Here is a 15,425-nt window from a genome sequence, read left to right as displayed (position 1 = left end):
ATTTAGTAGCCAATATTATAATTACTAATTTATAATTAGCTTGTATTTTGTGGGCAATGTGTCCATCTTAATCACCCTTGACAAACCCAATGCAAAATTTACTGCTGTAAATAAAAAAAAAATCAAATAGGTCTTCAAACTTTACTTGAAAAGTTAATTAGACCCTCAAATTTTTAAAGTTGCGATTAGGTATATAAACATGTCAATTTAGTTCATCAAAGACTAATTACCTGTTAGTGACCTATAATACTAGCAGGTCACTAAAATTTTGGCGATTTTCCGACAATAAAAATCGACGACGGAGACCAAGGCGTCGTCGAAGAAGACGTGATCATCTCCGACGACTAACTAGTTACCATCTCTAATCGATAGGAGAAGGATATTGACCAGTGCGGTGTTCTTTAGGGTATTCCATATTCTTTCGATGAAAAAAAAAAGTTACGGTAATGCAATTGACTATGTCGACAGTTATATAGTAATATTTGATATTTGTCTCTGAGTTAAAATTGATTTTCTTGTAAACACCAGTATATTGAACTCTTGATTATATTGTTATCTCATCCCATAGTATAATTTTCTCACTACGCTCTATTTTTTTTTAGATACGTCAGAAGACCCAATGAAACATTGCGTCATACATTGCCTGGCGACCCCCAAAGCGTCGAGATAAAGGAGGTCCTTCAAGCAGTCAGACAAATCTAGCATGATAGTCGTAACCTAATCCCCATCTAACTTCAAAGTCAAGTTATTGCAATCAGCAATCAACGTGGAACACACTTAGTTCAGATCCAACTCATTGTGATTTTGTGAACAATTTTCACTACCCCTTCGAGTCAAACTCAATATCAGTCCCCTCCAACCACCATCTCTAATCAGATTGAGGCCCTCTCGTAGTCCCCATAACTGCAAAGAAGTTGTATGCTTGTCCAATTTTGACCGTAAAGCCTCTCTTCCAGTTGCCAATATGGTCACGAATTAGCCCACCCGCACTAGCGAACCCAGTACTAAGCTCCATGACCCAAGATAAAAACAGCTCGAGATAAAGAGTTAAAACATTAAAAAAAAAAACACTTCAAATTCAAACTTTCTCTCTTAAAAAGGTAAATCCAGATAGGTTGAGCGTGGCCCCACCAGCTGACCTATGCAAATTAAGTAATTAAAAAACAAAGATGTATACACCAAACCAAAAAGCTCAAATAGAAACTGAAACCGCCATCACGGCATCACCTGAGCTTCCATTGATTCATTCGCTGTACATACTATTATTATTATACGTACATAAAGAAAGTTAATTTTCCGCCATTAAAGCTAGAGAAAAGGTGTACGCTTTTACCTGAATTCGATCATCGGCCAAATACTTTGTCTCCTTCTGCTTGTTCTAATCTTCTTTGTTGTCGTCGTCGTTATCGGAGGCTGAAATCTCTGGAGCTCCCACTTGACGCGAGTTCCGATCCGGTTCCGTGGCTGAAAGCGCGGTGTTTTGTGTCTTGATGAGCTGAAATTGAGGCGATCGATATACTCGGAGCTTGTTCAAATGGTAAGCCCAAGTTCAAACCACCGGTCTCTGCGGTCTGCTCAAGTCAATTCTGTTCAACTCACTTCCATTTTGCATTAGTTTTATTCTCTTTGTGTCCGTTTGCATTGTTGCGATCTGTCTAGTGTGTGTGTGTGTGTTTTTTTTTTCCCTTGTTGTGCGTGTACACTGCATATGACTATCTTCAACATGTAATTTGATAAGCCAATGCTTCGCGAAATTTCACTGCCTTGCTATACAATTTGATGTTCTGGATGTAAAAGCAAAAAGTATGAAATGCGTCAGCAATAGTTAAACCTATAGTGAGAGAGCGAGAGACCATTTTGATGTGCTCCACAGGAAACGGGTGACAAGCCTAAATTCAGCTAAAGAGCAACTATGGGGCAAAATTTAGGACTTGCTGTTGAATTTAAAATATGGCTGTAATTTAGATTGGATTCTTTTTACTCCACAGGAACCCCCATGGTAATGCAGCAATATCAAGGCTATTGTAATGTAGCATTTGCCATGTATTTTGCATAATTTTTCTAATGAAACCATGTAACTTGTAAGATTAGTTGTTCATCAATCTTGAAATTTCAAACTGCTTACCATGAGGAACTCAATTTAATCTTTTTTATTTATTTTGTTTGGCTCTATAAGCAAACTGGCATTTCGTTGAATTCTTTTATAGTCACTAATTTCTTGGATGCATTATTACATTATATGAAAGGAATTGATATCTAGACAATTAAAGCAAACAAGTGGAAAAGTGAAAGATAAACATGAGAGTTTTTAGTGAAATGGAGGGGCTAGGATTCTAAGTAATAAGGAGCTTGCAATCTGCAGCCATAAACTTTCAAGGTTCCTATTATTTTATCCTGGCTAAATGGTCTGCATTTGGTTATTAGTCCCTGCTAATGGGTTTTAGTAAGAAAGCGTAAAATTTAAAATGCTTATCATAGAAATGGAGTCTGTCTTTGTGATTTCTTCCCATTTTTTCCTTGAGCATGTGATGTAGAAATTTGCAATTTGGGAAATTTATTCTTTTTGTTGTTGTTGTCAAGTGCTACCACTCATGAGTGATGACTTTCAGTGGCATGACTCAAGTATAGATTTTCTTTCATTACTATCTAGTTTTAGTTGCACATATCTTGAATTGGAAGAATTTGGTTCAAAAACATGCATCAATGGTGATTCGTTCAGTGTATAACTCATTCATGTTTTCTTTTCTCCACTTTGTTCTACTATGCTAAATTGCTAATATATTTAACTTTGTATTTTATATGCATTTATATGACTTTTCAAATTTCAATTAAAAAAATGTAACATGCTCCCTTAAACTTCTAATGAGTGCTTGTTTGCAGGCATCAACTGTCAACATTACTGTAGGCTCTCATGTCTGGGTTGAGGACCCTCAATTGGCATGGATAAATGGAGAAATAGTCAAAATTGATGGTCAAAATGTACATGTTAATACTACAAACGGTAAAAAGGTACTGTAAAATTTTACCCTTATTTCATTCTTATATTTTGTATTGTTTTCTATTGGGAGGTCCATTACCTTTTTGTGCTAATAGAGGTATTGAAATTATTCCCACCTGCATTGTCATCGTGTTCTTTAACCATTCATGTGCTAATTTTGTGCCTTCATATATATATATATATATATATATATATATATATATATATATATATGTATGTATGTATGTATGTATGTATATATATTTATGTGCAATAAAAATGTTGAAATGAATATTGTTTGACACTGTAACATTTGGATCCCCATGTTGGTACCTAAAGTTATGAGGCACATATGTCCTTGTCTCATGCCTATGATTCAAAGTTTAGCAATTCCGTAGTTTTCTAAGGATTCTGGTTCTGTGTTGCATGTGGAAATTTTATAATTTCTTACTTTTGATCTCAGGTTGTTGCAAAGATCTCTAAGGTGTTCCCCGAGGACACTGAAGCACCTCCTGGTGGTGTAGATGATATGACTAAACTATCTTATCTTCATGAACCTGGAGTTCTTCAAAACCTTGCTGCCAGATACCAACTAAATGAAATATATGTATAATCTCTAGTTTTCTGTTTAATCTTCAGATTACTTTGATGGATAATTTATGCTGATATCTTCTTTATTTGCTTCCGTAGACATACACTGGAAATATTTTAATTGCAGTAAACCCCTTCCAAAGATTACCTCATCTTTATGATATTCACATGATGGAACAATATAATGGAGCAACATTAGGAGAGTTGAGTCCTCACGTTTTTGCAGTTGCTGATGTTGCATATAGGTACCGATGATATGCTTAACTGTGTGTGTCTGTGTGTGTGTGTTGTGGTCTTGCGGATGAGAATTTCATACTGGTAGCTAATATTCTTGTCAGAGCCATGATTAATGAAGGAAAGAGCAACTCAATTTTGGTCAGTGGAGAAAGTGGTGCTGGTAAGACAGAAACCACTAAGATGCTTATGAGATACCTTGCACATCTGGGAGGTAGGTCAGGGGTTGAAGGACGGACTGTAGAGCAGCAAGTTTTAGAAGTAAGACAGCAGCTTTTTACTATTGCTTATGTCAATCCTTTAAGAACCTTCCAAATCTGTGGCGATTTGTATAGAAGCAGCTAGTCTTTTAAGAAACTCTAATTTGGACAGAAGTGCTGGATAAATCAAATTTGTGTTCTAATTTGCAGTCAAATCCTGTCCTTGAGGCATTTGGAAATGCTAAAACTGTGAGGAATAACAACTCAAGGTCTGTGTAACCTCTCTAACCATAGAAAGTGGGGTTATTTGATTAAATCATCCTTCCATAGTTGGATGCCATCAAATATACATTTTTAAATTCTGTGTGCTAACTGCACACCCTTTTCTTGTTCTATCTGCTCATTCATGCAGTCGCTTCGGTAAATTTGTTGAGATACAATTTGATAAGAAGGGAAGGATATCAGGTGCAGCTGTACGGACATATCTTCTGGAGAGATCTCGTGTTTGCCAAATTTCAAATCCTGAAAGAAACTACCACTGCTTTTATCTTCTTTGTGCGACGCCTGAGGTATTGAAGTTGATGTTTTGTGCTTTATTGTTGATTTGTTGTTGGCTTTTCTAAAAGGAACTTGTCTTTTCTATGTGCGATGCCCAAAAATAAAAGCCTAATATTATTAATCAATTTCAAAATCATAGTAATATTGAAATATTTTTTTAAAAAATAATAGTATATAAATTTCATATTATATTAAAAAGTATAGTTGATAATTTGGGTAATAACTATCGTATATGATTAATAATTGTTAAAGTAAGCATTTTAGATATGGTAAATGATTAAATATAATTATGGTAACATTTAATATATACTAATAGAAGTTTAACGGTCTAAGGGTAATTTTGTCCAATAAAAATGTTAGTACATTATTTGTAGCGCAATTTATAACTCAATAAGCATAGAAATACGGACATAAATCAGGGTACTAACATGGATTCACTCTTATATGTTTTTGTAAGATAAGAAATTACACTAATCTTACTCAATGATGGTTTCACAGACTTGAAAATATTTTTCTTTTACTTACAGGAGAAAAAAAGGTATAAGTTGGGGAGCGCAAACGAATTTCATTATCTCAACCAGTCCAATTGTTATGAGCTTGATGGAGTGAATGACGCTGATGAGTACCTTGCAACAAGAAGGGCTATGGATATAGTTGGAATCAGTGAGGGAGAACAGGTTAGATTTCCCTACTCTATGTCAGATGCATCATTTATATTTCTAATGTTTTTACTAAATTATTGCAGCCTTGCAGGAGGCAATTTTTAGGGTGGTTGCTGCAATTCTTCATCTTGGTAATGTTGATTTTGCAAACGGGCAAGAGATTGACTCCTCTGTGATTAAGGATGAGAAATCTAGGTTTCATCTTAATATGACAGCTGATTTGCTCAAGTAGGAACTTTCCTTTTCTTACTCTTTTCTATTACTAGGATTCGTGCTTTTTGGTGGACTTTAACTTAATATAAATTTAAAGGTGTGATGCCAAGAGCTTGGAAGATGCACTAATTAAACGTGTGATGGTCACACCTGAGGAGGTTATTACAAGGACTCTTGACCTAGAGGCTGCATTGAGTAGCAGGGATGCTTTGGCCAAAACATTATATTCTCGCCTTTTTGACTGGTATGGCAATTAAATACCACTTGTTTTGCTGTCAAATTTGCATGCATATGCAATGTTGATTATGCGATTATTCCCTTTTTTTAAATTTCTCGTTCTAAGAACTTCTTCTTTTCTCTCCAGGATTGTACAGAAAATAAACATTTCAATTGGACAGGATCCTAACTCAACGTCAGCAATAGGAGTTCTTGATATTTATGGATTCGAAAGTTTTAAAACCAACAGGTTAGGATTTTTAAAGGCATTCCATTTATGGCACATAAATGAAAGTTTACTGCATCTTACTAATGTTATGCTTCTGCTTTTCTTTTGAAATAGTTTTGAGCAATTCTGTATCAATTTTACAAATGAAAAACTACAACAACATTTTAATCAGGTTAGTTATCTTCCTTTCATTTAGGTCACTACTTTTTTCTCCTTTGTGATTCTTTTTTGGATGAGGGGGTAGGTGGACAAATTATACCATGAATCTGGGTTCATCTCTCAAGTTGAGTTCCATGTTCTTGAACTGGCTAATCCTAGATTCGTCTAATTTCTAATTCAAATTCATCATGAACTGATATGAATCTAATATTGACATTGATGAATTGGAGTTGGAAATATTATGAGTTTAATTTATAAATTTGATAAATCTGTTCATGGGGCTCACCATGCAAGGTGGACCATTCTCATTGTGTACCAACTAAGGTGGGTGGTACTTGGGAGGAGTGAGTGGTATAGATGGTTAGAGTTATTAAGCCCAACCTTGCAGCTTCAAGGACTTGCATTTGCAGCTATGGTTCTATACTCCTCCTAGTAAGTGATGTACTGGTTGAACTAAGTTTTCTACTTAAAATCATCGTTATCATGGTTGCAGCATGTATTTAAGATGGAACAAGAAGAATATGAAAAGGAAGAGATTAACTGGAGCTACATTGAGTTTGTTGATAACCAAGATGTGCTGGATCTCATTGAGAAGGTTTGCAACCACACCTTCATTACATTTTTTATGGCAGATTCTTTACTATTATTAAAAACAAATTAATGGTCTGACACCTTATGAGGTATTCAATTATTAAATACATGATAATCCACATAGTTAGTTCTGAAGCCTGGTGTTACTTTCAAATTATAATGAGTTGACAATTTGCAGAAACCTGGAGGAATCATTGCACTCTTAGATGAAGCTTGGTATGTTCATTCACTACCTTAGAAGCCACTGTATTTTATTTAATATGTAGAAGGCTGGGTTTACAATATTTTATTTATTTTATGCTCAGGTACTTACTATATTGCTTTCTGCAGCATGTTCCCCAAATCTACTCATGAAACATTTTCTCAAAAACTGTACCAGACATTTGTGAAAAACAAACGCTTCATCAAACCCAAACTTTCTCGTACTAGTTTTACAATATCACACTATGCAGGGGAGGTAACCAACAGTCCCTTCTTAGTTGCAAATACTCATAATTCTCTTTGCCAGTGTGATGCTGGATTGTCCTGTATAACCTACAGGTGACTTATCAAGCAGATCTATTTTTGGAGAAGAACAAAGACTATGTGGTTGCAGAGCATCAGGAGCTGTTAACAGCTTCAAAGTGCTCATTTGTGGCTGGTTTATTTCCACCACTTCCTGAAGAAGCATCAAAGTCCTCCAAGTTTTCTTCTATTGGAACACGATTCAAGGTCTATCACTCAGCTTCCATTCATATTTTAGTTATAAAGATTTAAGAGCACTAGATAAATCATTTTCCTTAAGTTATGCTCAAGCCTTGTGTCAATTTCTGGCTTATTTCCTTTTCTATTATTTACTACTATGGTCTCTGCCATTATTTTCTAAGTGCAATCCAAAAGTTGAGGACTGTGAAGGAACATCAATTCAACAAAGTAATTTACAAGTTGATCTGAAAAGCCCTCACTAGCATCTAAGTTTTCACAGTATTCCAGTTTTGTAACAATCTAATTCATCCATATGGTTTTGGGAAAGGAAATGCTACTCAGATCTTTTCTGAACCATAATATTATGAGTTTGGGTCTTTACAACCTAGTTATGTCATAGAGTATTAGGATTTCTTTCTATCAGTGCCATTTTTTGACTCAGTTTTGTGGCACCTTGCTTCATCCAAGGATAGCTATTTGTTTGCTTTATTTGCTTTATAATGAAATTCCAGTATTTCTGAGACATCATAATTATCTCAATGTGGTAAAGTATTGATACATCTAAAAATGGCTGATAATTGAATATATATTCCTTTGTAGTTGAGATTATCTGATAAATATGTGCCTTATTTACTTCTTGCAGCTACAGCTGCAGTCTTTAATGGAAACCTTGAATTCAACAGAGCCTCACTATATCAGATGTGTCAAACCAAATAATGTCCTCAAACCTGCTATTTTTGAGAACTCGAACGTGATTCAGCAATTGCGATGTGGTGTAAGTATTTTCTGGGAAAACCTTATCCTTATGTGGTGTTTTCTGTGACAAGGTTTAATCATTTCCTTGTCCACTCACATAAATTCTGCACTCTGTAGGGTGTTCTTGAAGCTATCAGAATCAGCTGCGCTGGGTACCCCACTAGACGCACATTTTATGAATTTCTTCTTAGATTTGGTGTTCTTGCTCCAGAAGTTTTATCAGGGAAGTAAGTATCGGCCTTTTTAACCGTTTCTATCTTGAAAGTTCTCAAACTACTTTTGCTGTCAACTAAATCTAAAACATCCATTTTATGATTTGCTGATTTCCCTTGCTTACTTTTCAATTTTAGTTGGTCTTAGTGAACATGAATTTCTGATAAAATGTGGTAAATCCTTCTACAGTCATGACGACAAGGTTGCATCTCAGATGATTCTGGACAAAATGGCATTAAAAGGTTATCAGGTAAACTATAGCACATTTGAGAGTTTAGGATACTATGTATTTGGCTTTGTTATGAGGTTTCCTTATATATTTTCTGTTGTCATAGCCATAAGGGATGTTATCTTCCTTGCCATTCATAAGTATCAGTTCATTACATTATTGCAATACCCATCTTTACAGATAGGGAAAAACAAGGTCTTCCTGCGGGCTGGTCAGATGGCTGAGCTTGATGCCAGAAGGGCAGAGGTACTTGGAAATACAGCCAGGATTATCCAAGGGCAAATACGCACATACATTAGACGAAAGGAATTCGTTGCATTACGTCAAGCGGCAGTTCAATTGCAATCATGTTGGCGAGGTAAACTTCAAATTTAGCCCTGTAAATTTCAGTGATCTAGTATTCTAGTTCACTCTTAGATATGTTGAATCTTTTGATTCATTGCATGTTACTGTATATTGCATTCTCAATTTTGAGTGGAAGAAAGAAAAGCGTAATGCAATCTGAATTAGTTATGGTAGGTTTTTTAGAGATATGTGAAGCTTCAAAAATGGACTTCTTTTGATATGCATTTTTTAAAGCCTGTAAAGCTCTGCAGAAATCTTGGTACTTGGTAGCAGCATTAGTGCACAAGAATAAGATTCAGAACTGAAATCTTACTCCTTTTACTGTCCTTACCTTGCTTCATTGAGCATCTGTTAACTTATGCAGCTATTTATAAATCATTAATCCTTTTCATAGAATGACTCTTCCCATCTCACAAATGTCACAATTATCAGCTATGCTGGCTTGCAAACTGTATGGGCAATTGAGACGTGAAGCAGCAGCTCTAAAGGTTCAGAAGAACTTCCGATGTTATGTTGCAAGGAAATCATACTCAACATTGCATTGTTCTGCAATTACATTGCAAACAGGCATGAGAGCAATGGTTGCTCATGAAGAACATAGACTCAGGAAGCAAACTAAAGCTGCAATTAAAATCCAGGTAACTCTGTCTATATAACACACCAGTCATGGAGGAGAACTGAATGGAGAAATTGATTATCTGATGAATTATTTTATTGTGCATATGCAGGCTCATTTCCGCTGCCACAGAGCTTATTCTTACTATAAAAGTCTTCAGAGGGCTGCTATTGTCACTCAGTGTGGTTGGAGGCAACGAGTTGCTAGGAAAGAGCTTCGAAAGCTCAAAATGGTTTTAGTGCCTATCCTTTATGCATTCCCGTCTCATGCTGCACTGGCACACACACACACATGCACATACCACATTCTCCATCTCAAATTGGATGTATGGCTGTCATGTATGGATTTTACACAACTAGTTTGATGGAGGATCTGACTTGATATAGTTTATTACTTGGGAGTTCAAATATATTCTAGTATAGTTCAAGTAGACATGAAAGAGTATTTTAGAATTGTTTAGATGTTGGGAAGTGAAATAACTTGTCCCATTGATTTTTGAAGGTGTGTATTAAAAATGAAAAAAAAAAAAAAAGGGAAAAAAAAAAAAAAAAGAAGCTTTTATACAGCTTGAAATTTCTGAACTAGGGGAGTATCTATTTTTGTTCAAAGGACAAACTTATCAATGATTAACTATGTACTTTTAAACTCAGGCTGCAAGGGAGACAGGTGCCCTCAAAGAAGCAAAAGACAAGCTTGAAAAGAAAGTGGAAGAACTTACATGGCGCTTGCAGCTTGAGAAGAGATTAAGGGTTAGTGTTACACAATATAAAATTTTGTTGAATTCTTTTTCTGTTAGTTTATTATGCTTGATTGACACTGCCCTTGTTTTTTTGTGAACCAATACAGACTGAACTAGAGGAGACAAAAGCCCAAGAAACAGCCAAGTTGCAGGAGGCATTGCATGCATTGCAAATACAAGTAGACGAAGCAAATGTGAGAATTATACAAGAAAGGGAGGCTGCACAAAAAGCAATAGAAGAAGCACAACCTGTGATTAAGGAGACCCCTGTCATAGTTCAAGACACAGAAAAGATAAATGCCTTGACAGCAGAAGTTGAGAGGTTGAAGGTATGTGTTAGAACGAGGTCACTCAACTGGGCTATAATGCACATGGGCCAAACCACAATAAAAGATTGAATCCAATCAATTAGCTAGTCTAAGCCATGGCCTTATAAACCCATATATTTCTCTCTTATTTTTCAAGGTGGGACTCTTAACCGTATGCATTCTTTACTTCTGATGGTAATGATCAATTTACATAATCTTGCAATCACTGAAGATGGAACATTATGATTTTGTGTATTGACACTTTACTTGCTGAAGAGGTTGCATGTAATCTATTGGAGAACTAGGGGCAGATACAGCCCCTTGGTGTAAACATGAATACTTACTGTATGGATGCTTGGACAATTGCTTTGACGTTTCGACATAGCGCCACATCTTTGATCCTTATTAACTAATTTTTCTTCTAAATGTTTTGCTATGTTCCATGGGAATAGAAAGATTCCATTTGGAATTGACCTTCCGTTTTCAACATAGCCTTACTGACTTTGTCTGCAGGCTTGAATTAAAAGGTCTTTTAGCTTTTGGCAAACCTTGTGACTGTTACAGTTTGCATGTGTGGAACAGCTATGTATAGAAATAATAATTCATCAAAAAGTAATGTGGTTCTAAATTTATACACATTGCACAGGCTTCACTGCTATCAGAAAAGCATGCTGCAGAAGAGGCAAAGAAGGCTTGTACAGATGCAGAGTCCAGGAATGCTGAACTTATGAACAAACTTGGTGATGCAGAGCAAAAAATTGATCAACTTCAAGATCTTGTACAGAGGTTTGTATGGAAATTTTGAAAAGGGCAATCAATTTTAATGATAAATACTATAGGGAATTCAGTTTGTGACTCCTACCATTGTTTAATGATTCAAATATTAGTGTAATTGCACAAAACACCTACCAGAGAATATGCATTCCGTGTTTTCATGTTATATTAATAATTGAAACAAATTTTTTTCCTGCTTATTACTTTTCTCACCTGTCATCTGCATGTATTTCTGACTGCATGCTTACCTAAATTTAATGTTATTCTCTTAAGGAAAGGAGATAATACATAGTATGTCTCTTTTATACATAGTCATTAGTTATTAACTAATGTTCAAATATGCTTGTCTTCTCTGAAGTGTTCTGCTTGCTTTCTTTTCAGGCTTGAAGAGAAGCTTTCAAATAGCACATCAGAGAACCAAGTACTTCGTCAACAAGTTCTTACCATGTCACCGACTGAAAAAACTATATCTATACAACCAAAAACACCTATTGTTCAGGTAAATGTCAGAGTTGGTTGGTACCGAGTACTATTTTCTCAGAGGAAATAAACTTCTCAGTGATAATTGAAAAGAATTTTATTTTATGGTGGTGAAAATGCAGAGAACTCCTGAAAATGGAAATGTAATGAAAGGAGCAGCAAAGTTTATTCATGTAAGAATAATAGAATGACATCTCTTTCTATTGTAACTAAAGTGCTTTCTAACAATGAGAAAATATATACTTGATCTTTATTGCATATGATCAGCGTATGGATCTGGCAGTATCAAGTCCAATGGAGCCAACATCTGAGGGAAAACCACAGAAGTCTCTCAATGAAAAGCAGCAAGTGAGCGGCTAATTTTTTAAATCATTATTTATTTATTTATTAAAGTTGATGGTTCTTATTAAAAATATTTAGTTGACTGTTGCTGTTCAGTTTCTGTACTAGATAATTTACTTCTATAACCTTCTACTCCTCTACAGGAGAATCAGGACTTACTGATAAAGTGTATTTCACAAGACCTTGGATTTTCTGGAGGCAAACCAGTCACTGCTTGTGTCATATACAAATGCTTACTTCATTGGAGGTCATTTGAAGTTGAAAGAACTAGTGTTTTTGACTGTATAATACAAACCATAGCTTCAGCCATAGAGGTATAGTATATTATTTTAATTATTTAATGGTTTCATTTTGGTCTATTTAATGCACTGGATCTCTCTATGTGCAAAAGAACTTATATATTGTGCTCATGGATCTCTTTACTCTGTCTGAAACATTTGAATGTACATAATTCATGGAATGACATCATAATTTCACCTGTGCTGTAGGCTGCGGATAGTAATGGTGTTTTAGCTTACTGGCTATGCAATACATCCACATTGTTGATGTTGCTCCAGCAAACACTTAAAGCAAGTGGCACTTCGAGTTTTACTTCACAACGACGGAGGTCACAATCAGCTGCTTTTTTTGGGAGGATGCCACAAGTATGGTTTCTATTCTATTTCTGAACTTAAATTTTCCCGTCAAGTTGCCAAAATTATTCACTGCCTACTTTCTGTCTTGACTACTGGTAAATTTTGGTATAGGGCTTACGAACTTCCGTACAGACTGCTGGGCTTTCCTTTCTCAATGGGCGTACACTTGGGAGAATGGATGATTTACGTCAAGTTGAGGCCAAATATCCTGCTTTGCTGTTCAAGCAGCAGCTCACTGCCTTTCTAGAAAAAGTATATGGAATGATAAGAGACAATTTGAAGAAAGAGATCTCCCCTTTGATTAGTTTATGTATTCAGGTATGCAGTAATGGTGCAAGCTAATTTACCAAACATCTTTCTACAATCAGCTAATGCTATCAACTAGTCAAACCCACTAACCCAATCAGCTAACAGCTATTTACCAAACACCCCCTTAGTTTTTCTTCTTTTGGAATAATGTGTGCTATATCTAATGTAGGCACCAAGAAGCTCCCGTGCAAGTTTAGTTAAAGGACGATTCCATGTTAATGCTGCTGCCCAACAAGCTCTGATTGGTCACTGGCAGAGTATTGTAAAAAGTCTAGACAACAGCATGAAGATAATGAAAGCAAACTATGTGCGATATGAAATTCATATAGATGAGAAAAAGCTATCTATATTGTTGCTTCATTAGAAATGATTTATATAGTTGTGTCCTTGTAGGTTCCTCCCTTCTTGATTCGGAAGGTCTTTAACCAAATATTCTCATTTATCAATGTTCAACTTTTCAACAGGTAATTATATACTTAAGTCTTTAGAAGAGTGATTTAATCAGCCTTATATCATTCAATGAATGTTATCGCATCGGCACTCACATTTTCTTTTATCTTTCTTTTATTCAATTTTCAGTCTCCTTTTGAGACGCGAGTGCTGCTCATTCAGTAATGGGGAGTACGTAAAATCTGGGTTAGCCGAATTGAAGAAGTGGTGCAACTATGCAACAGAAGAAGTAAGCATCATTAAAGATTTTGATTTTATTATTCCCCACTTCCATTTTAGTATCTTACTTTAGTAATGTTTTTCTGTTCTCTTAGTATGTAGGCTTGGCATGGGATGAATTGAAGCATATCAGAGAGGCTGTTGGGTTCCTCGTAAGAATTAGAACTGGTGCCTGATGAAATTAACCAATCATGGTACCGGCCACACAATTTTGTTGACCATATATTTTCTTAACTTTCTTGCAGGTTATACACCAGAAGCCCAAAAAGACCTTGCATGAAATAACAAACGAACTTTGTCCTGTAAGGATCTCTCTCTATTTCCTTTTTCCTCCTTTTTCAGTTCCCCCGCCCCACCAGAACTGCCGCTTCCCCTCTTTTTCAGAGTAGTGTCTTTTCAACATTGGAGTATTTCGTTTCTTCTTTTTCATTGTTTTGTTTCTTTCCTGCTTAACCTCTAGTTTTCATGGTTACCATTTCAGGTACTCAGCATACAACAACTGTATAGGATCAGTACAATGTATTGGGATGACAAGTATGGAACACGTAGCGTTTCTTCAGATGTAAGTATCCCTTGATCTTGTATCATTCATTCACATAAACCTATAATTCCAATCACGTTTATATGCCCATTTTCTAATCGAATATAGGTCATATCAAGAATGAAAGCTTTGATGGCTGAGCATTCTAACAATGGTGTCAGTAGTTCATTTCTGTTGGACGACGATTCAAGGTAAGTTTTCTGGATGAGATTAAGTCTGTGTCACATATCAGTCATTGTGTCATACCATTCACTATTTTGTTGCAGCATTCCCTTCTCTGTGGATGACATATCCAAATCGATACAAGTAGATGCTGGTGACGTTGAGCCCCCACCTTTAATTCGCGAAAACTCAGGTTTCATGTTCTTGCATCAACGCTCTGGCGGAAACAAAACAAATACACCAAGCATCAAAGCATAGAAAATGCAGAGAACGAAATATTCATCTCCCATGTTCATCACGGGATACTTCGCTCTATACACAATCAAGTAACAGGCAAAAACTTGTGCATATACATCCATCGTGTTTGCATATATAATGCATGTACATGTATTATATCTACTATTTGCTCCAACAACTCTCATTCTCAGTTTGATTTTTTTTTTTTTTTCATGAGTTATACTACTGTTATTCTCTCTTCCCGCCCCATTCTGTTTGCTTTATGTTGATGACTGATTGTCCCAGAAAAAAAAAAAAAAGTAGTAATTACAGGAGTTATACTCTGAGGAGTACACGAAGCATTTTTGTCTTTTCAACGAGAGGGGGTGTACTTCTTGGTCATAATGCTAGTAGTGTTGATCACATGTAGGTACAAGAAATGGCATAAATTTTGATTGGTTGTTTATTCTTTGTTGTAAATCTCAGTAGAGTAGCTTCTTAAGGTTATTTCTTTTAGTGTGAATGGAAAGTGTTCTTATATTTTGGTTGTAAAATTTAGATTCATCATTTTTTGTACAAGTACATTTGATTATTTATTTATTTATTTATTTTTTACAAATCCAAAATTAACTAGGCAGAAGCCTTGCATCTTAGTATAATTACTAGGATTCATCATGTACATTGTAAATTATAAACTAGATTATATACTTATAATTAACAAATTATGTACTTTTTATTAATAGATTATGTACTTAATGAGATACATGATATGCTAAC

The 15,425-nt window shown here is 35.5% G+C and overlaps 1 protein-coding gene across 1 annotated transcript; it reads left to right on the top strand.

Annotated features, from left to right (window-relative positions):
* Positions 1–1,203: 1,203 nt before the first annotated feature.
* Positions 1,204–15,217, top strand: LOC116012199 (myosin-17-like). The gene is made up of 39 exons (XM_031251681.1): positions 1,204–1,537; positions 2,881–3,009; positions 3,441–3,584; positions 3,668–3,813; positions 3,907–4,063; positions 4,213–4,271; positions 4,415–4,571; positions 5,088–5,237; positions 5,314–5,450; positions 5,533–5,679; positions 5,800–5,901; positions 5,995–6,052; positions 6,533–6,634; positions 6,809–6,846; positions 6,961–7,087; positions 7,171–7,341; positions 7,958–8,089; positions 8,188–8,297; positions 8,473–8,533; positions 8,693–8,870; positions 9,290–9,495; positions 9,586–9,705; positions 10,124–10,222; positions 10,320–10,541; positions 11,167–11,306; positions 11,676–11,793; positions 11,897–11,947; positions 12,042–12,122; positions 12,260–12,430; positions 12,605–12,760; positions 12,863–13,069; positions 13,230–13,367; positions 13,454–13,524; positions 13,640–13,739; positions 13,825–13,881; positions 13,975–14,031; positions 14,211–14,291; positions 14,379–14,461; positions 14,537–15,217. The coding sequence occupies exons 1-39, from the start codon at positions 1,535–1,537 to the stop codon at positions 14,688–14,690; spliced, it is 4,620 nt and encodes a 1,539-aa protein (XP_031107541.1). The 5' UTR covers positions 1,204–1,534; the 3' UTR covers positions 14,691–15,217.
* Positions 15,218–15,425: the final 208 nt, after the last annotated feature.

The sequence above is a fragment of the Ipomoea triloba genome, chromosome 3 (genome assembly GCF_003576645.1).
Source record: "Ipomoea triloba cultivar NCNSP0323 chromosome 3, ASM357664v1".
In the NCBI taxonomy this organism is placed as follows: domain Eukaryota; kingdom Viridiplantae; phylum Streptophyta; class Magnoliopsida; order Solanales; family Convolvulaceae; genus Ipomoea; species Ipomoea triloba.
This window is presented reverse-complemented; position numbering and strand designations above follow the sequence as displayed.

Coding starts and splice junctions, on each gene's coding strand:
- LOC116012199 (XM_031251681.1), top strand. Junction 11,794..11,896: donor CAAAAACACCTATTGTTCAG/GTAAATGTCAGA, acceptor GTGAAAATGCAG/AGAACTCCTGAAAATGGAAA. Junction 12,761..12,862: donor TTTTTGGGAGGATGCCACAA/GTATGGTTTCTA, acceptor ATTTTGGTATAG/GGCTTACGAACTTCCGTACA.